This window comes from Salmo salar, chromosome 06 (assembly GCF_965601325.2).
Source record: "Salmo salar chromosome 06, fSalSal1, whole genome shotgun sequence".
Taxonomy (NCBI): Eukaryota; Metazoa; Chordata; class Actinopteri; order Salmoniformes; family Salmonidae; genus Salmo; species Salmo salar.
The window spans coordinates 49,468,985-49,489,101 of NC_138296.1; the positions used below are offsets into that span (position 1 = coordinate 49,468,985).

The window sequence follows — 20,117 nt, forward strand, 5'->3', positions numbered from 1 at the left end:
TCATACTTTATTTATAGAATGACCTGGCATTGTGCCATATTCTAAAATTATTCTGCAAATTATCTTGTTGAATTTTGGTGAACATTTACGTGCAGCTACAGTAACACTAGACTAGGGCACAATCTCCCACAGTTTTTTAAATTAAGAATAAACTGTATTGATTTCAGACTCAATACTCTGTTAGCTTGACTGATTTTATTGTGGAAATGGGCTGTAGCCCATAATCAACTATGTTGGCTAGCTAATAGCTAGCGAACTGGCTAACAAACTCCACGGCCCTTGTTCTAAGTAAGTTAGCTAGCGCGGCTAGCATAACTTGCTAGCAATCCTTGCGCTAAAATCTATTACTACTTTATAAACGTAGCAAACCATACACAATATCACACACTGACTTACTGTGCGAAATTATACTGTAAATATTTCAATGTTATCACAATTATTATTTACTATATAGTGTATATAATTTTGCAAGTGTGTGCGCCTACTGTACGACACCCGAAGAACGATAGCTAGCTAACGTTAGCTAGATACACTATTTGGCCTGTTGACTGCAACCCCACAGTAACGTTCGCAGTTTTACCTTTGCATTTCAAACTGGATCATTAAATAAATAAATAACATACAAGATAACACACTTCAATCCCATCTCTATTCATTTTATCTTCTAATATAATCCGTTTGTAAAATTACCTGAGATAAACTGAGTTTTAACATGACAGAGTCAAGACTTCATGTTCACTTACCTGCACAACTCAACCAGTCTTGAACCGGAATTACCCGCCTGCCTAGCCCTGTGATTCGTCAATTTGGTTATGCAGCGATGGCGATTGGTTTATTTATCTTTTAGTCTGCACGGATGGTCGTCCAGTTGAAAGTAAATAAATGGAAGTTTACCAGTTGTTGTCGTCATTAATATACAAGCTCAATAACTGTGCAATACTTTAAAATAAAATTATTTGGTTAGACTAAATTGTTGGCCAATTACTCTTCAACGTCAATTTGACCAAATGATCCCGGTCTCCACCAAATCATTTGCCACAAATTACTTTGTATTTAGTCTCCAAATTTGAACCCATTAATTGGCTAAACGGAGCATAATTTGTACCTAGTAATAGCCACTGAGAACAGTCGAATCTTTTTAAGCAACCTAATACGGTGTTAGATGTGTTGACAAGCCGATGCTGGGTCACAATTGAATCACTGTCATTTGAAAGGGCTTTTCTTCAGGCTGCTGTAGTGTAATATTACATTGCTGGACTAAAATGGCATTATCCAGAGATAATGGTGTGTATGTGGAGTGGCCCAGTTGTTGAGGACCTGAAACCTGACTAGGTGTATTGTCAGTTAGTCATCCCCCACTCGCAGAGGTCTTTCTGTCCTACATGATAAGACTAACCTTAAAATAACCTTCCTAACCTCCATACACTGGTTCCAAGTTCCTGCTTGTATCAGATGCAATGTCCTGCTATGGCAGTGAGGGCAAGGATACATCAGATGCAATGTCCTGGTATGTCAGTGAGGGCAAGGATACAGCAGATGCTCATCCCAGTTCTTCTCTGTTCCAGGTCCTCAATTGTGAAAATATCCTCCCACTGCTGTCAGAACCACTGAGTCATCTTCCTTCATCTCCTGTCCTGAAACAATCTTGGTTTCCCCCACTTATAAACCATTAACTAATCATTAGTGTTCTCAATGCAATTAATTGAGACTTGTGATATAAATCCATACTTCAAATTTTAACTAGGCTATAATCTGTTGTTCAGTCCCCCAGTCATTAGCCAATTTGCTCTGATCAGCATCTACTAAGATACATTGTCTTATCAGGTCTTTGTAAAGGTAGATGCAGCCAACAAGTCTTACATTTACTGACATTCACAGTTTGTGGGAGTACATGGCAGTCAAATAGAGCACATGTTTAAAGTAGTTTATTCTATCATTTCAAATATCCTTAAAATGAATAGCATATATATATATATATATATATATATATATATATATATATATATATACACACATACACACACACACGAACAGACATTATCCCCAAAGACAGAACACATTTTAAATTAAGACCCCAACGCACTTGCAAAATGAGAACATAATATTTTGACCTGGCTGTGCAGAGGACACATTTTAAGTTACTTGTATCCATACACTATGCCTTAGAAAAAATGATCAGAACTTTAGGAAAGGCATTTCAACTCCTTGATATGGGGCAAAATTTCTGAATGTGGCATTGAGATATTTGCCTTTCCCAACTGTACGTTAAGAAGCACATCAAGAAACATTGTGTACATACACACAGAATCAATGTGAAATTCCCCAAACACACTGGATATTTGTGTGATTAATTCTAGGGGATCACATGCATCCAAATATTGAAACTGTGCATTTAATCCCCATCATCATACCTTGTATTAATGTGGTCAGTGAGAACCAACCTGTGTTAGCCTTGTCCCAGATCAGTTTGTGCTCTTTCCAACTCCATTACTGTCATTGTCAAGCCAAACATGTTTGGCACGACGATGAATGAAAAGTAGTTGGCATGATAGACAGACTGGCACTCATTCTAAACCTGTGGATGATTATCATATTTTAGCACATTTGTTTCTAAAAGTATTTCATGATGAACCACATCAAAAGAACTGCACATCGAATCTTGTTGACAGGTTGGATGAACCAGTGGCTTTTCACATCGTTGTCAATAAGAGGCACTTCTAAAACAAACATGGTTAAATATGTCACTTTTATTTATTTATCTGTGATCGAGACATCGATCATTGCTAGATCTCAATGAGACTCGACGGGGCCATAGCCATGGTTGGATCACCTTGGACGTCCCAACGCCTCGGAGAAAAGGCGAGAAATGTGCTTGTCCTCAATCCTCTCCCATACATTTACTCACGGACCAATCAGCAGAGAGGAACCAAAGAGTTACAGGCTATAACACAAGTGTTTATTCAGGGAAAAGCTGATAAAAAGAACATTAAAAAAACTAAACATTAAGACATGAACGTCCATGAATGTTGTTTATTTTTCTTCCGTGGGCATGAACGCAGCGCTCCAAACCTAAAAGAAGCGAAAATGATGTCTTTCAATGATGAGGGGCGGGACATTCAAAATCAGCACTGATGGGGCGATGTGGTGCTGATGAGGTATTCTAGGAAAAACAAACCAAAGAAATAAAAAAATAAAACGCATCCACACATGGCTGCATGGGACCTGACGATAATGATAAGCCAGTGAGGACTAAGGCATGACAGGAGAAGGACGAGGATGGTGGGAGTTGGGGGTAGAAGAAAACGAAACCAAGAAATAGCAGATGATAAAAAAAAATATTTAAAAATCGGAGGTACTGTATTAGCAGCAGTTTGTTTTCCTTTTTTTCCCTCTTCCTCTTTAATACTGGAGTCCAGAGGTTGGCTCCAGGTTGGCATGGTTTTTAAGTCCAAAGGAGGGGCCTGTGTGAAGGGGTAGGGTCTGGGGGGGTTACAGGACCTCATCGCTCTCAGCGGTGTGGAGCTGCGTGTCGTCTGCGTTGGTCATACTGCTCTCCTGCGACTCCTCCACCTCAGCTGCTGGGGACAAGGTGGAGGTCAGAGGTCAAAGCATGGCTCCTGACAGTGACTTTTCAGCTTCCTTCTTGACCATATTGGCATTCTCGCCCTAAAATATGTACTTTAATGGTAGACCACTTGGCTACACCTTTCTGGAGTGTTTCACATATACTATTCAAATTCAGAAGTATATTAACTCAAAATGACTTACTACTAGTACTCAATGTTTAATTTTAATTCTGTCAAATAATTTGCATTCCTAAATGATCATGTAACTCATAACAAATGTACAGGTCATTGCCGTCATTAACAGGGAACTAAATGGTCATAGCTATGCATCAGTCTGTCATGGCAGTCACAGTGGTTGTACCTGAGTCATATGGGTAGTCCTCAGTGACAGGCTCCTCGTCGTCAGGGAGGTACCTCTTGTCTATGGCCTCTTTGATCTGATTGTTGGCTCCTTTGGGATCCAGGTCCATGGCCCAGGAGAAGTTCATCAATGCCAAGTGTGTCTGGCCCAGCTTTTTATACACCTGAGGGGAGCAATAGGGAGGAAAGCATATGATTAGAGCAGGACACACCATCCATATGAATACATTCGTAAACTGCCTCAATTACCTCAACTTACCCATACCCCTGCACATTGACTCGGTACCCCTTGTATATAGCCTCGTTATTGTTATTTAATTGTGTTACTGTCTCTTCTTTATTTAACACATTTCTTACTTTTTTAAAACTCTGCATTGTTGGTTAAGGGCTTGCAAGTAAGCATTTCATTTCGTATTCGGGGCGTGACATAAAATTTGATGTAAAAAACATAGCTATTTAGTGCATTGCACAAAGTCAGACTGTATGATATGAGAGGTGAGTGTAAAGTGGTCTATTATTGAGTACAAATATCAAAGTGACAGTAAATTCTTCACTTATAGTCGACTCCTTTCCTCGTAATCCCCACAAAGAAAATAAAGTTTACCTTTCCTATTAAAAAGTAAACAAGGGACTCTTTGGGCACTATTTGTTTCAGCTCTTCAAGCTCTTGTAGAGCCGCCTGAAAAGGGAACACACAAAAAACAGTTTTCTTAGACTTAACCAGTAGAAAATGCAGTGAATAATGATAATATTAATATGGAAGAAGAGGAATTGTGCTGAAAAGTAGGCTAGTCAGTGTTCGCTTGTGAAATGCCATACGGACCTACCTTGTACTTTTCATTTGCGAAGAGGATGGAGGCCCTGTGGAATTTGCATAGAGGGTTCTTGGGGTCTAAGTTGATCGCTCTATTCAGGGTTTCCAAAGCATGGTCAGACTTCTTCAATGCATGCTGAACCTGTGTGGAAACAGGCAACATGGAGCGAGTTAGTGTGCCATAAAGAACATTGGAAATATGACTCAAGTACCAAATGTAAAATACTACAGGCTTTGAAAATAGTAACAATAATAATACATATAATTGAATAAGTATTTTTGTAAGTAATCTGACTGAGTGAGCTGAAATAGACTGAGTGTAGCAGGCCACTCACCACTCCGATGTGGCAGAGGAGCACAGAGCTCTGAGGGTTGATGCTAAGTGCCTTCTTGAAGTGAATCTCTGCCAGGTTGAATTTCTCCTGCTTATAGTAGATCATCCCCAAGCCATACCTGGAGATGGAGGGATGGAGAGGAAAACGAGATAAAGGTGAAGTAAGTGTCTCCCATAATAAATTAGTCAATATCATCAAAATATTACTTTAGCTTTAATTCCTTAGAGACTTTAGATTATTAAGGTAATACAGTGTTGTGTTCGGGAAAACCTAAAGCGAGACCAATTCAAGACCAACACCAGATCGAGTCCGAGTCAAGACCGGAGGGGGTCCGAGACAGAGTCAAGACCAGAAAAATGTGAGTCTAATTCAAGACCATGATTGTAATTGTCAAATCACCACCATAAGAGGTCAAAATGTCCAGTATTTTGGGGTTCATATTTCAGAACATATGGATTCTTTAGACATTCAGAATAGTGAAAAAATGCATGCTGAGGGAAAATAGAGCCACTCTACAAATTATTACTAACCCAAACACAGTGGGGAACAACGGGCCTTCTACACCTTCAGAGAAAGGCTAAGGATTAATAAAATAATTATAATAATTTCAATGGTGTTCTGATTTAATAGCTTCAGTTTTTGTTGTAAAGAAAAGGGTTAACGCTGCAGAGAAAAAAAAAGATCCAACCAGGATTTTTCTTTGCTGGTCTCTGCGGAGATAAATCTAGCTAACTAAGTCAGCCATTGGCTAGGCCATCAGAAGCTAGATAAATGCATCTGCCATTCAACTGTAATAGGGCAAAATGTGGAGAGACAGTGAAATCAACCAATCACATTGGCTTATTAATGAGTGGGACCGTTTTTACAAAAACGTATAGAAACTGCAAATTTTTTTAAGGCCAACAGGTCACTGCGCAATAGCGAGCAGTAGATTTCCCACGGTCTAGCTAGCTAGCTTTTGTTGTCGTCTAGTTTGCAGCAGCAGGTGTTATATAAGAGGATGTTGTTGCTAATTTGTTAGCTTCTCCCTTTTCAAGAATAACTTTCAACAAGTTACGTTTCAAATAATCATCCTCTGATGAGTGGAACTGTTTATTGCAGTGCGCTTGCTGTTAGCCAACTCTATGAAAATTGTTTTTTATTTATTTATTTTTATTTAACCAGGTAGGGTAGTTGAGAACAAGTTCTCATTTACAACTGCTACCTGGCCAAGATAAAGCAAAGCAGTGCGACACAAACAAGAGTTACATATGGAATAAACAAACCTACAGTCAATAACACAATAGAAAAAAAGTCTATGTACAGTGTGTGCAAATGAGGTAAGATAAACGAGGTAAGGCAATAAATAGGCCATAGTGGCAAAATAATTACAATTTAGCAATTAAACACTGGAGTGATATATGTGCAGAAGATGAATGTGCAAGTAGAGATACTGGGGTGCAAAGGAGCAAAACAATAAAATAAGTAACAGTATGGGGATGAGGTATTTAGATGGGCTATTTACAAATGGGCTATGTTCAGGTGCAGTGATCTGTGAGCTGCTCTGACAGCTGGTGCTTAAAGTTAGTGAAGGAGATAGCTGGAGACTCCAGCTTCAGTGATTTTTGCAATTCGTTCCAGTCATTGGCAGCAGAGAACTGTACGGAAAGGCAGCCAAAGGAGGAATTGGCATTAGGGGTGACCAGTGAAATATACCTGCTGGAGCGCGTGCTATGGGTGGATGCTGTTATGGTGACCAATGAGCTGAGATAAGGCGGGGCTTTACCTAGCAAAGATTTATAGATGATCTGGAGCCAGTGGGTTTGGCGACGAATATGAAGCGAGGGCCAGCCAACGAGAGCATACAGGTCGCAGTGGTGGGTAGTATATGGGGCTTTGGTGACAAAACGGATGGCACTGTGATAGACTGCATCCAATTTGCTGAGTAGAGTGTTGGAGGCCATTTTGTAAATTACATCACCAAAGTCAAGGATCGGCAAGATAGTCAGTTTTACGAGGGTAAGGATGCTTCGTTGCGAAATAGGAAGTCGATTCTAGATTTAATTTTGGATTGGAGATGCTTAATGTGATTCTGGAAGGAGAGTTTACAGTCTAACCAGACACCTAGGTATTTGTAGTTGTCCAGATATTCTAAGTCAGAGTAGTGATGCTGGACGGGCGGGCAGCGATCGGTTGACGAGCATGCATTTAGTTTTACTTGCATTTAAGAGCAGTTGGAGGCCACGGAAGGAGACTGTGTGAAACAGTGTTGCATTTAAAGTGGAACTGACAGCATTTTAGCAATATGAAATCTTATACACATCTGTTCATATACACACCAGGAAGAATGACACTTATAAAAAATAAAAATTAAACTATTCTGACAAATTATTAGAATGTTTTATTAGAACGTATACTAAGGCATTTGTGAAAATTATATAGCAATATAAAGTGGGAAAGCGGCCGTGCGTTTAGACAGACCGGTGCGCAATAGCCAATCAGAACTACAGTAGACCTTTATACAAACAAGCCATTTGCCACATGGGCCTGCAATCCTTCACTTTGAACTGGTCTGTGTTTACAGGCAGTTGTAACAGCGCAATTTTAGATCATTAGAACACATTCGCCAAAAAATACACCTGAATGGATTTCTGCAAATATGTAAAACATCACGGTCATAACGTGGCATTTGGGAACTTTAAATTTCTATTGATCAAACAACCATGAAAAGGTAGGCTCTCTCTACCTCAGTTATGCACATCAACAAGATCAACAACTACTGCTAGCCAGAGCAAGATAAAATCTAACGAAGGAACATTAGATAAACACTCAAACGTTTTCAGCTAAACAATGGGGAATTGTGCTCTCGTCCTTCTGCAGCTTGCCTGCCAATGCATGCTTGTACCAACCAAGCACCTAAGCACACCTCACTGACCATTTTACTCGACATAGCAGAGCTAGTTACATGTTATCTAGAGTGTTCTTGACTAACTATGACTTTTTGCCTACGTTTACTGACACGTTCATATTCAGCAGGTGTTGTGCGTTCGTAAATTCAGTTCCACGCTCTGGCACACTCAGACGAGAGTGCTCTGAAATCGGAGTAGAAAGCCAGGGTGAATTTGCGAATGCAAGAGATATGGTAACTATGCTAAGTCGTTCAAGTTCTTGCTAGCTAACCAAATGACACCTGCATCTCTAGCTTTGTATAGCCACGCAAAAACGATATTAATGGAAAATATTGTCACTCACTCCTCCGATGGCATGACATCCTGCTAGCTGTGTTCGGCTCCATGTTTTTAGCTTGCTACATAAATAGATACGCTAGCCTATTCGCCACGTTATGACTGACTTGTGATCCTTGCTGGTTTGATTATATTGACATTCCCTACCTTAGTTACATTCATCCATTTTTATATTGAGTCATTGAAACAATGCATCCCAAATGGAGGCAGCAAACAATGTACCAGGACAGCTGTGATTTACTGCCTGATAAATATTTTTGGGATTACCACGAAATGCATTGGTGAATTATATGAATCATGCATTGAACTGTATCCAACTATTCTGCCAACAATGCCTTATTTGACTTGACATTCCATGACGTAAACTATAAGACATTTTTTAAAACCTCTTATACAGTTGGTTTTGTAGCATAAACTGGGAATTAGATTTTTTTTTACTGATATGATTGTTTCATATCTGCAAAGTAGTTAAAACGCTTTTAGTCCCCTTTAAAAACTTTAGGTTACCGGTTGGTTACTTTGTGTGCTAAACGTGAAATGTTTTTTGCAGTGAGAAATAGTTGTAGTAAATTTTGATTGAGAAAAGCTTAATGGTTGTGTTTTTGTATTCTAATGATTGGGACCTACTGGCTTATTATGGCCGAGTTTATCCTTTAACATCATGTTGCGTGACTGCTGTCTTTCCATCAGCCCTATGCAGTGTGGTAGTGGTGCCTGGAGAAGTCAGTATACTCAAATTTTGCCAAAACGTTCCCAAATGGCCCGCCCAGTGAAGGAAAGGCTCCCTTTGTGAAAAATCTTGTTTTCCTATAGATTTCAGATTCTCTCTCAAAAATCACACTTTTTTTGTTTGTTGAAAAAACAAACAAAAATATGATGTCTAAGTCCACAACAATGCTTAAACCACATCAATCTGATTGGATGGGCCTGTCAGGGCCTGGCTCCCCAGTGGGTGGGCCTCTGACAACCCAAGCTCATCCATGTCTACACCCCGATGCAAACAATTGCGCATCACAAATAGCCAACTAACCAACACTTCAGACTAAACCTTTTCAATACCTGGTTTGCATACCTATTGTTGCCTTAGTTAGCATGGTTTGCATACCCATTGTTGCCTTAGTTAGCATTTACTAGTAGATATGTTGAAACGTCTGTCCTACCCTACCAGCTACCAATGTCATTCTTCTGTGAGCTACTCCATGCCAAAACCAGTTGACAGCTTCACACTCTTGCTGCCTGCAGATGATATTCCTCTGAAACTAGGCATGTGCGGCGCGCATGTGAATATATTTCACGTGCTTTGCGATTGTGTAGGCTACTTTTTACATGATTTCTCTATTGTACTATATAATTGATAAGTCTTAAAATCGCCACTACACTACTTTGATAGGCATCAGTAGGGATTAAGTAGTGAGTATAAGCAATGCCCACTGAAAAACAACTGGGTATAGGGTTTAAACCTGCCTATACCCTCCACTACACCACTGGCCCTTTGTGTGTACAAAGACTGCTATAGTATTACAGTTGCTGTCCTTTCAGAATCACGAACCTGTCACACACTGAAGGCCTATAAGTCCGCCACTGCTCAAACATGTCTATAATAGATATAAAGGCTGTTAAGATATTAATGTTGGCCTGGCGAAGCGGTTTTATGCGCTGGCTGAACGGAAGCTGATAATTATGAGTGTTTTACTCTGCTGGTCTTGGGAAAAAATTACAGGTCCTCACTGTCCGAGACAAGACCGAGTACAAATGTATCCGACACAAGAACTCAATATGTGGTCTCGAGATCGGACTGGAGTACTACGACATGGAGGTAATAAAATAACATAGTATGGTAATATAATAAACATGAGCATTTTCATCTATTACGATTGTAGTTCAGATTTTGTCACATCCACTATCACTCCAAGGTTGTCCACTAACTTACCAGGCATTGTAGTGGCGTGTGTTGACTCTGATGGCGTTACGGAAGCAGGCCAGAGCCTTCTCCAGCTCCTCTGTGAGGACAAACTCATGGCCTAGCAGCGTGTAGGCGTAGGCAAAGCCCGGATTCACCTGGATGGCACGCTGGAAGAACTTAATGGCTATGTCATGCTCCCTCTGCAGACTGAAACAGTTACCAGCCACGCACCACGCCTAAGGGGACAGAGAGAGTGCGTTGGGGAGGAGGGAGGGAATATAAGGAGAGAAAAGGGTATGAGTAATGATAGAAATAGGAGCAAAAGAAACAAAAATAGAATCACTTGTAAGCATTTCCCAATGGAAAAGTCTCAATTGAACATACTTTTTAGTCCAGGACTAGACATGTGGATACAGTACATGCAACTGTTTGTCCCAGTGTGTTATTTAACTACGTACCTCTGGTGAATTCTTGTCCATGTCGGTGAGGTCTTTGGACAGGGCCGACAGGGCCACGTCCTTCTGCAAGTGCCACAGTGTGGTGGAGTAAATCTCCATGCCCTCCACCCGGTAGCTCTCGATGCGCCGCACCTCCGAGAAGATCCTCTCCGCCTGCAGGAAGGGGAAAGGAGGCAAAGAGTGAGAAGTTTCTAATCGAGCCATTGAGAAGTAGCAAAAGCCACCATACACAGCCATCGACCACTCTTTGCATCCAATTGACAATCTTCACCCTGTGAAATTGTAGTAAGGATAGGAGTACATCTAGCTTCAGATGCCCACAATCCGTTTTAGGTATAATAAGGAGATGGCTGCCGTATTTTTTTTTTGCGTCATTTGTAACTTATTTTGTACATAATGTTTTTGCCACCGTGTCTTATGACCGAAAAGAGCTTCTAGATATCAGGACAGCGATTACTCACCCCGTACTGGAGGAATATTTTTTCTTCAACAAGTCGGACAGGAAGGATTTACTTCAGACGCCCGACAAGGCCCTCGTCCCAGTCATTTGCAGGAGAAAGAGACGGAGGTATCAAGGACGAAGGTCCGGATGCCTTGTTAGGATCCGTCGCCGAGAGGGTAATCTACCTTTACCATCAGTCCTATTAGCCAACGTACAATCAATCGATAATAAAATAGACGAACTACAATCACGTATATCCTACCAACGGGACATTCAAAACTAATATCTTATGTTTCACCGAGTAGTGGCTGAACAACGACATAAATAACATACAGCGGGTGGGTTTTACGCTTTTCGGCAGGATAGAACAGTGGCCTCTGGTAAGACAAGGGGTGGCGGTCTATGTATATTTGTAAACAACAGCTGGTGCACGAAATCTAAGGAAGTCTCAAGGTTTTGCTCGCCTGAGTTAGAGCATCTCATGATAAGCTGTAGACCACACTATTTACCAAGAGAGTTTATCTGTATTTTTCGTAGTTGTCTATATACCACCACAAAACAATGCTGGCACTAAAACCGCACTCAATGAGTTGTATACCGCCATAAGCAAACAGGAAAATGTTCATCCAGAGATGGCGCTCCTAGTGGCCGGGGACTTTAATGCAGGGAAACTTAAATCTTACCTCATTTCTACCAGCATGTTAAATGCGCAACCAGAGGGAATTTGTATTTTTTAATAACTCTACACCACCTTTACTCCACACACAGAGACACGTACAAAGCTCTCCCTTGCCCTCCACTTGGCAAATCTGACCATAATTCTATCCTCCTGATTCCTGCTTACAAGCAAAAACTAAAGCAGGAAGCACCAGTGACTGCAATAAGAAAGTGGTCAGATGAAGCAGATGCTAAGCTCCAGAACCGTTTTGCTAGCACAGACTGGAATATGTTCTGGGATTCTTCCGATGGCATTGAAGAGTACACCACATCAGTCAATAAGTGCATCGATGACGTCGTCCCCACAGTAACTGTACCCCACCAAGAAGCCATGGATTAAAGGGAAACATCCACACTGAGCTAACGGGTTGAGCTTCCGCTTTCAAGAAGCGGGATTCTAACCCAGAAACTTATAAGAAACCCCGCTATGCCCTACGATGAACCATAAAACAGGCAAAGCGTCAATATAGGACTAAGAAAGGCTTCTTGACAGCTTCTACCCCCAAGCCATAAGACTCCTGAACAGCTAATCAAAGGACTACCCAGACCCCTCTTTTACACTGCTGCTGCTCTCTGTTATTATCTATGCATAGTCACTAACTCTACCTACATGTACATATAACCTCGACTAACCGGTGCCCCGTACATTGAGTCTGTACCGGTACCCGCTGTATATAGCCACACTATTGTTATTTTACTGTTGCTGTTTTATTATTTGTTACTTTTATATATAAAAGTATATTTTTTACTGAACACTTTTTTCTTATTCGGCGCATGTGACAAATAAAATGTGATTTGATTTGAAAAGGTGAACCTAGCAAAAGAAGGTCCTCCCTTACCTGCATGTATTCGGCCAGCTCAAAGTGGGCCCTGCCGATCTGTCCCAGGACCCACCCTGTGTTGTAGTGATGGGAGGGCAGCTGGCTCAGGATGCTAATGGCCTCTTTACAGTTGTAAGAGCAGAGGGCCAGGTACCCCCGGCCGATGTCTCGCATCAGCGACATCAGGCCATCTGGAACACAGAGGGGAAAGAGGGGTTGGAGATGTGAAGGCATCTTTGTAAGGACATTGTTCCATTGTGTTTGTCATAGCTAAAGTATGACAAGGTGGCTAAGACTATAGAAATGTATTACTATTATAACAGCAAATCAAGAAAAGTCAGAAAACTACTGCATTACTTTGACATAATTTGTTTAATGGCAGTGTCACTGCTGCTGAGCTACGTCTCAGCGTCTGAGCTCAACATCTTGATATGGTCAGGTAAAGACTCATTGAATTGAAAGTCAATGTCTGAGAATTCATTCTAACAGTGTCCCAAACTCACCTGCAGCAGCCTTCTGCAGACTGAAGGCTTGGAACTGAGGAGAGCCCATACTGACTTTCCCCTCTGTCATGGACGAGTCCAGCTTGAGGATCTCAATGCTCTCGTTCAGGTTGGATGGGGTGATGCCTCCCTTGCCCGTTTTTGACTTGGTCTTCCGGTTGGGGATTTTGGTGGGGAACTTCATTTTCAGCTTCTTGCTGTTCTCCTGTTGAGGAATGCATGTTTGTTTGTGTTTAGCATCTCAAAGACCTCTGCTAACGTCAGATACATGTCTGCCCCCCCCTCGCTTTTGATATTTGGTACTGACAGAGTACTAGGAAAAATAACGTCTTTGCCAAGAATCTCAGCAGCACAGCCCAGTGCCAGTCTGTTTTGTGCCAAACTATTCTATATAGAACAAAATAATACATAACTGCAATCTCTGCTCATAAATATCATTACACTACTTAAATGCTAGACTTGAGAGCGAACTGAGGTTTTTGTTTTCCTGGTTAAAAAGATGCACCACAAATCCTACTGTCCATCTCAATCCCAGTATTTGGTTATTTGTTTAAAGTAAAAATCCACTCAAACTATATTTTGGTATTTGTTTCATTAGTCCACTGTTGATAATACCATAATAGTCCCATAATGTTTTGAATATCAGCAGTCAAGTTTTCAAGATATTGGAAAGTGTCACTTGTCAGATCATCATGATGCATTTTGAATTAAAAAAATTCCCAAAGGAGTCTCTGCTACGTTACCTTGGCAGTAGAGCTGGCACTGGTGAAGAGTCTGGAGCTCCGTCTGGGCTGCACGTTGGGGGGAGCAGCGATGGTGGGGCTCAGCACTTGAGGCGTAGTACTACAGTAGGCACAGAAAAACGGTTATCAGGCCTTCATACTTAGACAACCATAAGCACAGAGAACACTAACGCCATGAGTGACATTTCAAGTTTAAAGCACAACACTTAACTCAAAACAAGTATGGATCACAATTTCATAACATTAACACAATTTCACCTTGCATGAATTCTCACTGAAAATGAACAAGTATTGTGAGTACAGCTGTCTTTTTTGGCAACATCTCTGCATTTCCATACTGTAAACATGGGCCTTGTAATGAGCACATACCTGGTCTGTGGGGGGGCAGTGGTCTGAGTCTGGTTGAAGGGGATAGGGATGACCTCCCTGCTGTTACCGCTCTGTGCAAACACTGACTTCGTCCCCACCTGACTGATTCTCGCGACAGACTGAAGAGAGAAAAGTGGGAACAAGCTGTTAAAAAAAATGTCCAACAAAACATCTGACCGCCTTCATTGTTCAATCCATCACTGAAATTAAAAGGAATCTCCTCTGAAGTTAAAATGTTTTCTACTCAGATTGCATAGATCCATTTTTACACACAGCATGTTGCTCTTCGATCAACACTCCAAATAGGAGAGCCACATAACAGTTGGCATGTTGTCTTCATTATAGCGATGACATGTGCATACCTTCTTTGGTGGGACTCCGGGAGGGGGCGGCTCCATCCCCGAGCCACTGTGAGAGTAGTTCTGAAGATATAAGGGTTCCCCTGGGCTGGGCTCCAGGGGCAAGATTCCAAAACTGGGAATAAGATCAAATGGATTCTCAGTATAAAAATATACATTGTTGACTTATTCAGCTCTGTATAATTTTGCATATCATCCAGAAGTCCCCATGGACGCCATTTACATCCAGTTATAGTACCAGAGAAGCCTGTAACGGAGGTAGAAAAGACCACACAGAACAAAGCCGTCGTAGAGGACAAAGGCTGGAAAGCAGTAACCAACAAGTCCTCTGAAGCCAGTTATCATTACAGTCTCCCTAATTACAGACTAGTGGACAATGGAGCTGGAGGATGAATGAATGAGAGACCAAAACGCATGTTTCTATCATAATCCATTCAAAAAAGTTATTGGAGTTTTCACCCTTGTAGGTTGGCCAAAATTAGGGTGACTAAAACAATGGAGGCCAGAGAAGAAGTGGTCAAAATACAAGAAAATAGCATTGCGTCAGCTAGGCTGGATGCTGTGAGAATGAAGGCAAACTGAAAGACCCCACTGAAAGATTCAGAACATTAATAATCATATTTGTCTTGGTAAAATGTATTTTATATCAAGTGAAATTTCATCATCAAAGCACCTTTTTCACCCCACTCGACACCCTACATAATGACACTGTAAATGTAGTCGAAGAAGGAAACATGTGGGAGTGCCTCAACACAAAGGGAATACACGCCACACTCAAAATACTGTGCCACACGACACGTATGAGCAGATTGACACAGGCACGCGTCATCTAGCTACTTATGATAAAAACAGCCCAACACAATCGAGCCTCTACTGAGAAAAAACACCTCATATGTGAGTGTACGGGGTGAGACCAGTACCTGGGTGTGAGGGGGCTGAGTGCTGCCGGTCCTCCCAGTAGACTGCGCCCACTCTTGGGTTTGTTCTGCACTTGTTTGGACAGCAGGGAGCCCCCTGTCCCCAGAGGCCCTACGGTGTCCGGGGAGATGAGGGACGAGTCGATGTAGGACATGGTGGAGTCTGTGTTCAGAGACGAGTACTTGGAGTTGGAAGACTCCAGGTTCAGTCTGTTTAATTCCTACAGGGGAGGGAAAGGGAACGAGACAAGGGTTGTCAGTTCTTCTGTGCACACATTTGGTTAGACAGGTTATGGGGGGGGGGGGGGGGTTTAATTGGCTCATCGCGCTCTAGCGATTCCTTGTGGCAGGCCGGGCGCCTGCAGGCTGACCTCGGTCATCAGGTGAGCGGTGTTTCCTCCGACACATTGGTGTGGCTGGCTTCCGGGTTAAGCGGGTGGAAGACACATGACTCGACCTTCGCCTCCCGAGCCGTTGGGGAGTTGCAGCGATGAGACAAGATCGAAATTGGAGAGAAACACACACACACACACAATACAAATAAGAATTGGAGGTCCACAACAATGCTTAAACATCAGGAGACATGGTAGAATAATAGTAAAGACATGAAAACTATGAAATAACACATGTTGAATCATGTAGTAACCAAAAACATTTTCAACAAATCTAAATATATTTTAGGTTCTTCAAACTAGTCACCCTTTGCGTTGACAGCTTTGCACACTCTTGACATTCTCTCAACCAGCTTCACCTGGAATGCTTTTCCAACAGTCTTGAAGGAGTTCCCACATATGCTGAGCACTTGTTGGCTGCTTTTCCTTCACTGTTCAGTCCAACTCATCCCAATTGGGTTGAGGTCGGGTGATTGTGGGGGCCAGGTCATCTGATGCAGCACTCCATCACTCTCCTTCTTGGTCAAATTGCCCTTACACAGCCTGAGGGTGTGTTTTGAGTCATTGTCCTATTGAAAACAAATTATAGTCCCACTAAGCGTATCGCTGCAGAATGCTGTGGTAGCAATGCTGGTTAAGTGTGCCTTGAATTCTAAAATCACTGACAGTGTCATCAGCAAAGCCCACACATGGCGGTTGGAACCAAAAATCTCAAATTTGGACTCATCAGACCAAAAGGACAGATTTCCACTGGTCTAATGTCCATTGCTCGTGTTTCTTGGCCCAAGCAAGTCTCTTCTTATTATTGTTTTCCTTTAGTAGTGGTTTCTTTGCAGCAATTCGACCATGAAAGCCTGATTCACACAGTCTCCTCTGAACAGTTGATGTTGAGATGTGTTACTTGAAAATGTGAAGTATTTGTTTGGGCTGCAATTTCTGAGGCTGGTAACTCTAATGAACTTATCCTCTGCAGCAGAGGTAACTCTGGGTCTTCCTTTCCTGTGGTGGTCCTCATGAGTCAGTTTCATCATAGCGCTTGATGGTTTTTGCGAATACACTTGAGAAACTTTCAAAGTTAATAATTTTCTGGATTGACTGACAACTGAAATGCATACCAGGTGACTACCTCATGAAGCTGGTTGAGAGAATGCCAATAGTGTGCAATGCTGTCATCAAGGCAAAAGGTTTGTTGAACAATTTTTTGGTTACTACATGATTTCATGTGTTATTTCATGGTTTGATGTCTTCACTATTATTCTACAATGTAGAAAATAGTACAAATAAAAGAAAAACCCATGAATGGAGTAGGTGTTCAAATTTGACAGGTCCCCATAAGAATAAGTTTACCGTTACACCCAGAGTGTTCACAGATCACATTCTTCCACAGTTCCAACCCCTGACCAAAAACCAGATCAAACACTCATCTTGATACCAATGCAATCCAAGCCATCATTATAAAGAGAGCCAAACCTGGCTGTAGATAAAATATGGATGACAGGAATACTGGGTTTAAATGGACAGGGGGAGGGAGAGTCGAAGGGACGTACTAAGGTGTCCTGGGGCGTCTCCATGAGCACCGTGTCCACCTGGCGGTGGGGCATGTTGTGGCCTGGCGTGTGGGCGGGGCTGATGGGGAGCAGGGAAGGGGCTCCACTCCCGCCGCTGAAGCACTGCAGGGACGTTAGTCTGAAGATCTGCTCCGGGTCCGGACGATCGCCTGACAAAGATACAGGGTAATATAATCAACTTAAGAACAGGGGGAGGGAATAGAGAGTGGATTTGAGCCTGAGCACTGGTCAGGGAATTAGATTTGGTTCTGCCATCATGCATGGGATTAGGAACCGTGTAAATTTCCCTTTTTTGTCTTACTATGACAAGTGAATCAAACTATTGTTCATGCAAATACATATTCTATCATCTTCACATGCATTATATAACTAACTACCCCACCCACCCACCCACCCACCCACCCACCCACCCACCCTAGCTGATTGACTGACTCACCGATATGACAGAGGGACTCAAAGGGAGACCACAGGAAAGGATTCATACTCAGGCTCTTCTGATAACATTCCGAACCTTTGGCCAGACGATCTGTTTTGCTGCACACAGAAGAAAATTATTCTCGATATTGACTGATGCATGTGGGTGACAGGCACACACGTGCAATCACACAACAAAACACATTGCACCTGGTCACGTTAATCTAATTTAAAACATTCCAGCTAATATCTTTGCCAGGATTAGCTTGTTTCTGTACCTCAAATCTAATGTATAAGAGGAAGTAACCACTCACTGGGCATTTATGGTTCTATTACAGTTACACATGTTAGATACCAGAGCAATTACTTTTGCTTAAACGCTACACTGGTTTTCTTGACATCACACAGTAATAATGCAACAGCACTGTGAAATATACCAGAATACTACGTTGTTGTTTAGAGTCTGATTTCTGAGATGGATACACTTTAGAAATTGAGACAACAGCAATTTGATTGTGATTCATGCATGTCTAAATTGTAACATGATGTTCATGACTAAGTGATAAATGCTCAGACATTCTAGCCCACTGGCTGAGCTTACATCATGTTCTAAATACAGTATCTCTGTAGAAAGGGACACATCCTCTGCTTAGGAGGCTGCTGCAGCCCCTTGCTGCATTCAAATAGTCCATTTGAATTGACCAAGGTAACATCCAAATATCATTAACAGACATGCCTCCTCTCCAATTCATTAGCAACACCATGGGAAGCTGAATAAACAAAGTTTTCTTCGGGATACAATAAATGTGTCCATCTCAACAAACAAACATCAAGGCACTGCTACGCCTAACCCTCTTCACTAGGGTACAATGTCTATCACTCAGTTGCATAGTAAAACATTAGGTATTGCTATGTGATAGCTAGCACACAAGTAATCAGCTCTCAATTGAAAACATTCCCAGAACATGCTTTAGATTGTTAACCAATGAAGTAATGAACATGGTCATCCTACCAATAAATTTGCCCCAACAGGGATAATGTGAAACAGGCAGAGTCTCCAAACTCTGTGACGATATCCTCCTGGCTCTTCTGTTTGTTCAGGACCCCCCCTGTCAGGATCTGCTCTCCCTCTGCAAGCCTGGGAAGAGAAGAGGACCGGACCACTGATGTGAGCATACGGGGGTCAAAGAGGAGGGGAACTATCCAGGCCTCTTGTCCTCGGACTGGCCCTCTTTAATCCTTGTTTGAGGAAATATTGTATTCAATTCTTGCATGACAGAAGAGCAAGACCCTAAATCCATTTGGCTGCAGTATGCAGCATGGCCAAGAAAATAATATGTTGGCACTCTGGATTCAAAGCATGCACAATGTCATAGCTAGGAGGCCTAAAACATCAGAAACAAAATAACATCATTACTTGCTCAGTTCTACACAGCACTTGGCGAGGAGGTATTTGCATTGTGGCGTTGTGCAGCTGTGCCCCTTGAGAAGGCGGTATGCCTTGTAGGCCTTTCCCGAACGATAGTAGCATGTGGCTAACAGAAAGAGGGCCTCCTCCGAATGCACTGTGAGGAGGATAAGAGATGCATCCAAATAATGCATAATTTAAATGAACATGCATACATACAGATACATACCCTGACACACACAATCTCATTCCCAGATGACTAGGAGTTATAAATATAAATGTTATTCATTTGGCTCTGACATTTTCAGACTTGCACTGACAGCATTAGATTCCTTTTGGCATGTGACGAAGGTTCATACCTGATGTGTTATTTTGAACGACTCATGTCTACGCTATAGCCTAATAGTCCACTGCAGTGTTGTGCGTTCCACATTAAAGCAACATCAGCCTACAGGCTATTCTATAAGAAATGACAATGTCTTCTAAAACCTGTTTTGCATGTGTCAGTCAGGCCCCACAAGCCACCATCATGTCAAACCCTTTTAGGAGTATCTGTATGGATTAAAGGAATCAGATGGAACTGTACAGCTGTCAGCACAGCAAGCTGGAACAGGAGGTGCTCAGGTCTGCTGCAGCATGGACAGGATCTTCTCAAGACAAGATGGATAGATTTCATTACCTTCAGCATAGAGTCTCTCAGCCAGGAACACGGCATCTCGGTAGGCATAGTGGTTTAGTGCATGCCAAACAGCAGCCTAGACACAGGGAGAAAAACAAACACATAATGCCATGTCTCCCATTTCC

General features: G+C 42.0%; 2 protein-coding genes across 5 annotated transcripts in view; both read right to left on the reverse strand.

Annotated features, from left to right (window-relative positions):
- Window positions 1-721, reverse strand: part of LOC106607458 (KAT8 regulatory NSL complex subunit 1) — an 81,746-nt gene extending 81,025 nt beyond the window's left edge. Inside the window, exon 1 of one of the 2 annotated variants that reach the window (XM_014204420.3) lies at window positions 691-721. The gene's annotated coding sequence lies outside the window, so the exon portion shown is untranslated. The remainder of the gene's footprint in view (window positions 1-690) is intronic. The other variant, XM_082976703.1, reaches the window with a different exon arrangement.
- Window positions 722-2,727: 2,006 nt separating this feature from the next.
- The window catches only part of LOC100194929 (cell division cycle 27), a 28,697-nt gene continuing 11,307 nt past the window's right edge, over window positions 2,728-20,117 (reverse strand). Inside the window, exons 3-20 of one of the 3 annotated variants that reach the window (XM_045719444.2) lie at window positions 19,993-20,068; window positions 19,323-19,470; window positions 18,918-19,043; window positions 17,928-18,025; window positions 17,471-17,640; window positions 15,535-15,752; window positions 14,618-14,729; window positions 14,256-14,374; window positions 13,887-13,986; window positions 13,144-13,348; window positions 12,659-12,831; window positions 10,661-10,813; window positions 10,230-10,438; window positions 5,076-5,193; window positions 4,754-4,882; window positions 4,531-4,605; window positions 3,928-4,090; window positions 2,728-3,578 (exon numbers count right to left, since the gene is read on the reverse strand). In XM_045719444.2, the coding sequence (XP_045575400.1) occupies window positions 3,490-3,578; window positions 3,928-4,090; window positions 4,531-4,605; window positions 4,754-4,882; window positions 5,076-5,193; window positions 10,230-10,438; window positions 10,661-10,813; window positions 12,659-12,831; window positions 13,144-13,348; window positions 13,887-13,986; window positions 14,256-14,374; window positions 14,618-14,729; window positions 15,535-15,752; window positions 17,471-17,640; window positions 17,928-18,025; window positions 18,918-19,043; window positions 19,323-19,470; window positions 19,993-20,068 (2,481 nt within the window). In that variant the 3' untranslated portion in view covers window positions 2,728-3,489. Of the gene's footprint in view, window positions 3,579-3,927; window positions 4,091-4,530; window positions 4,606-4,753; window positions 4,883-5,075; window positions 5,194-10,229; window positions 10,439-10,660; window positions 10,814-12,658; window positions 12,832-13,143; window positions 13,349-13,886; window positions 13,987-14,255; window positions 14,375-14,617; window positions 14,730-15,534; window positions 15,753-15,902; window positions 17,445-17,470; window positions 17,641-17,927; window positions 18,026-18,917; window positions 19,044-19,322; window positions 19,471-19,992; window positions 20,069-20,117 lie in introns of those variants that run through there. The other 2 variants (NM_001139958.1, XM_045719445.2) reach the window with 2 other exon arrangements.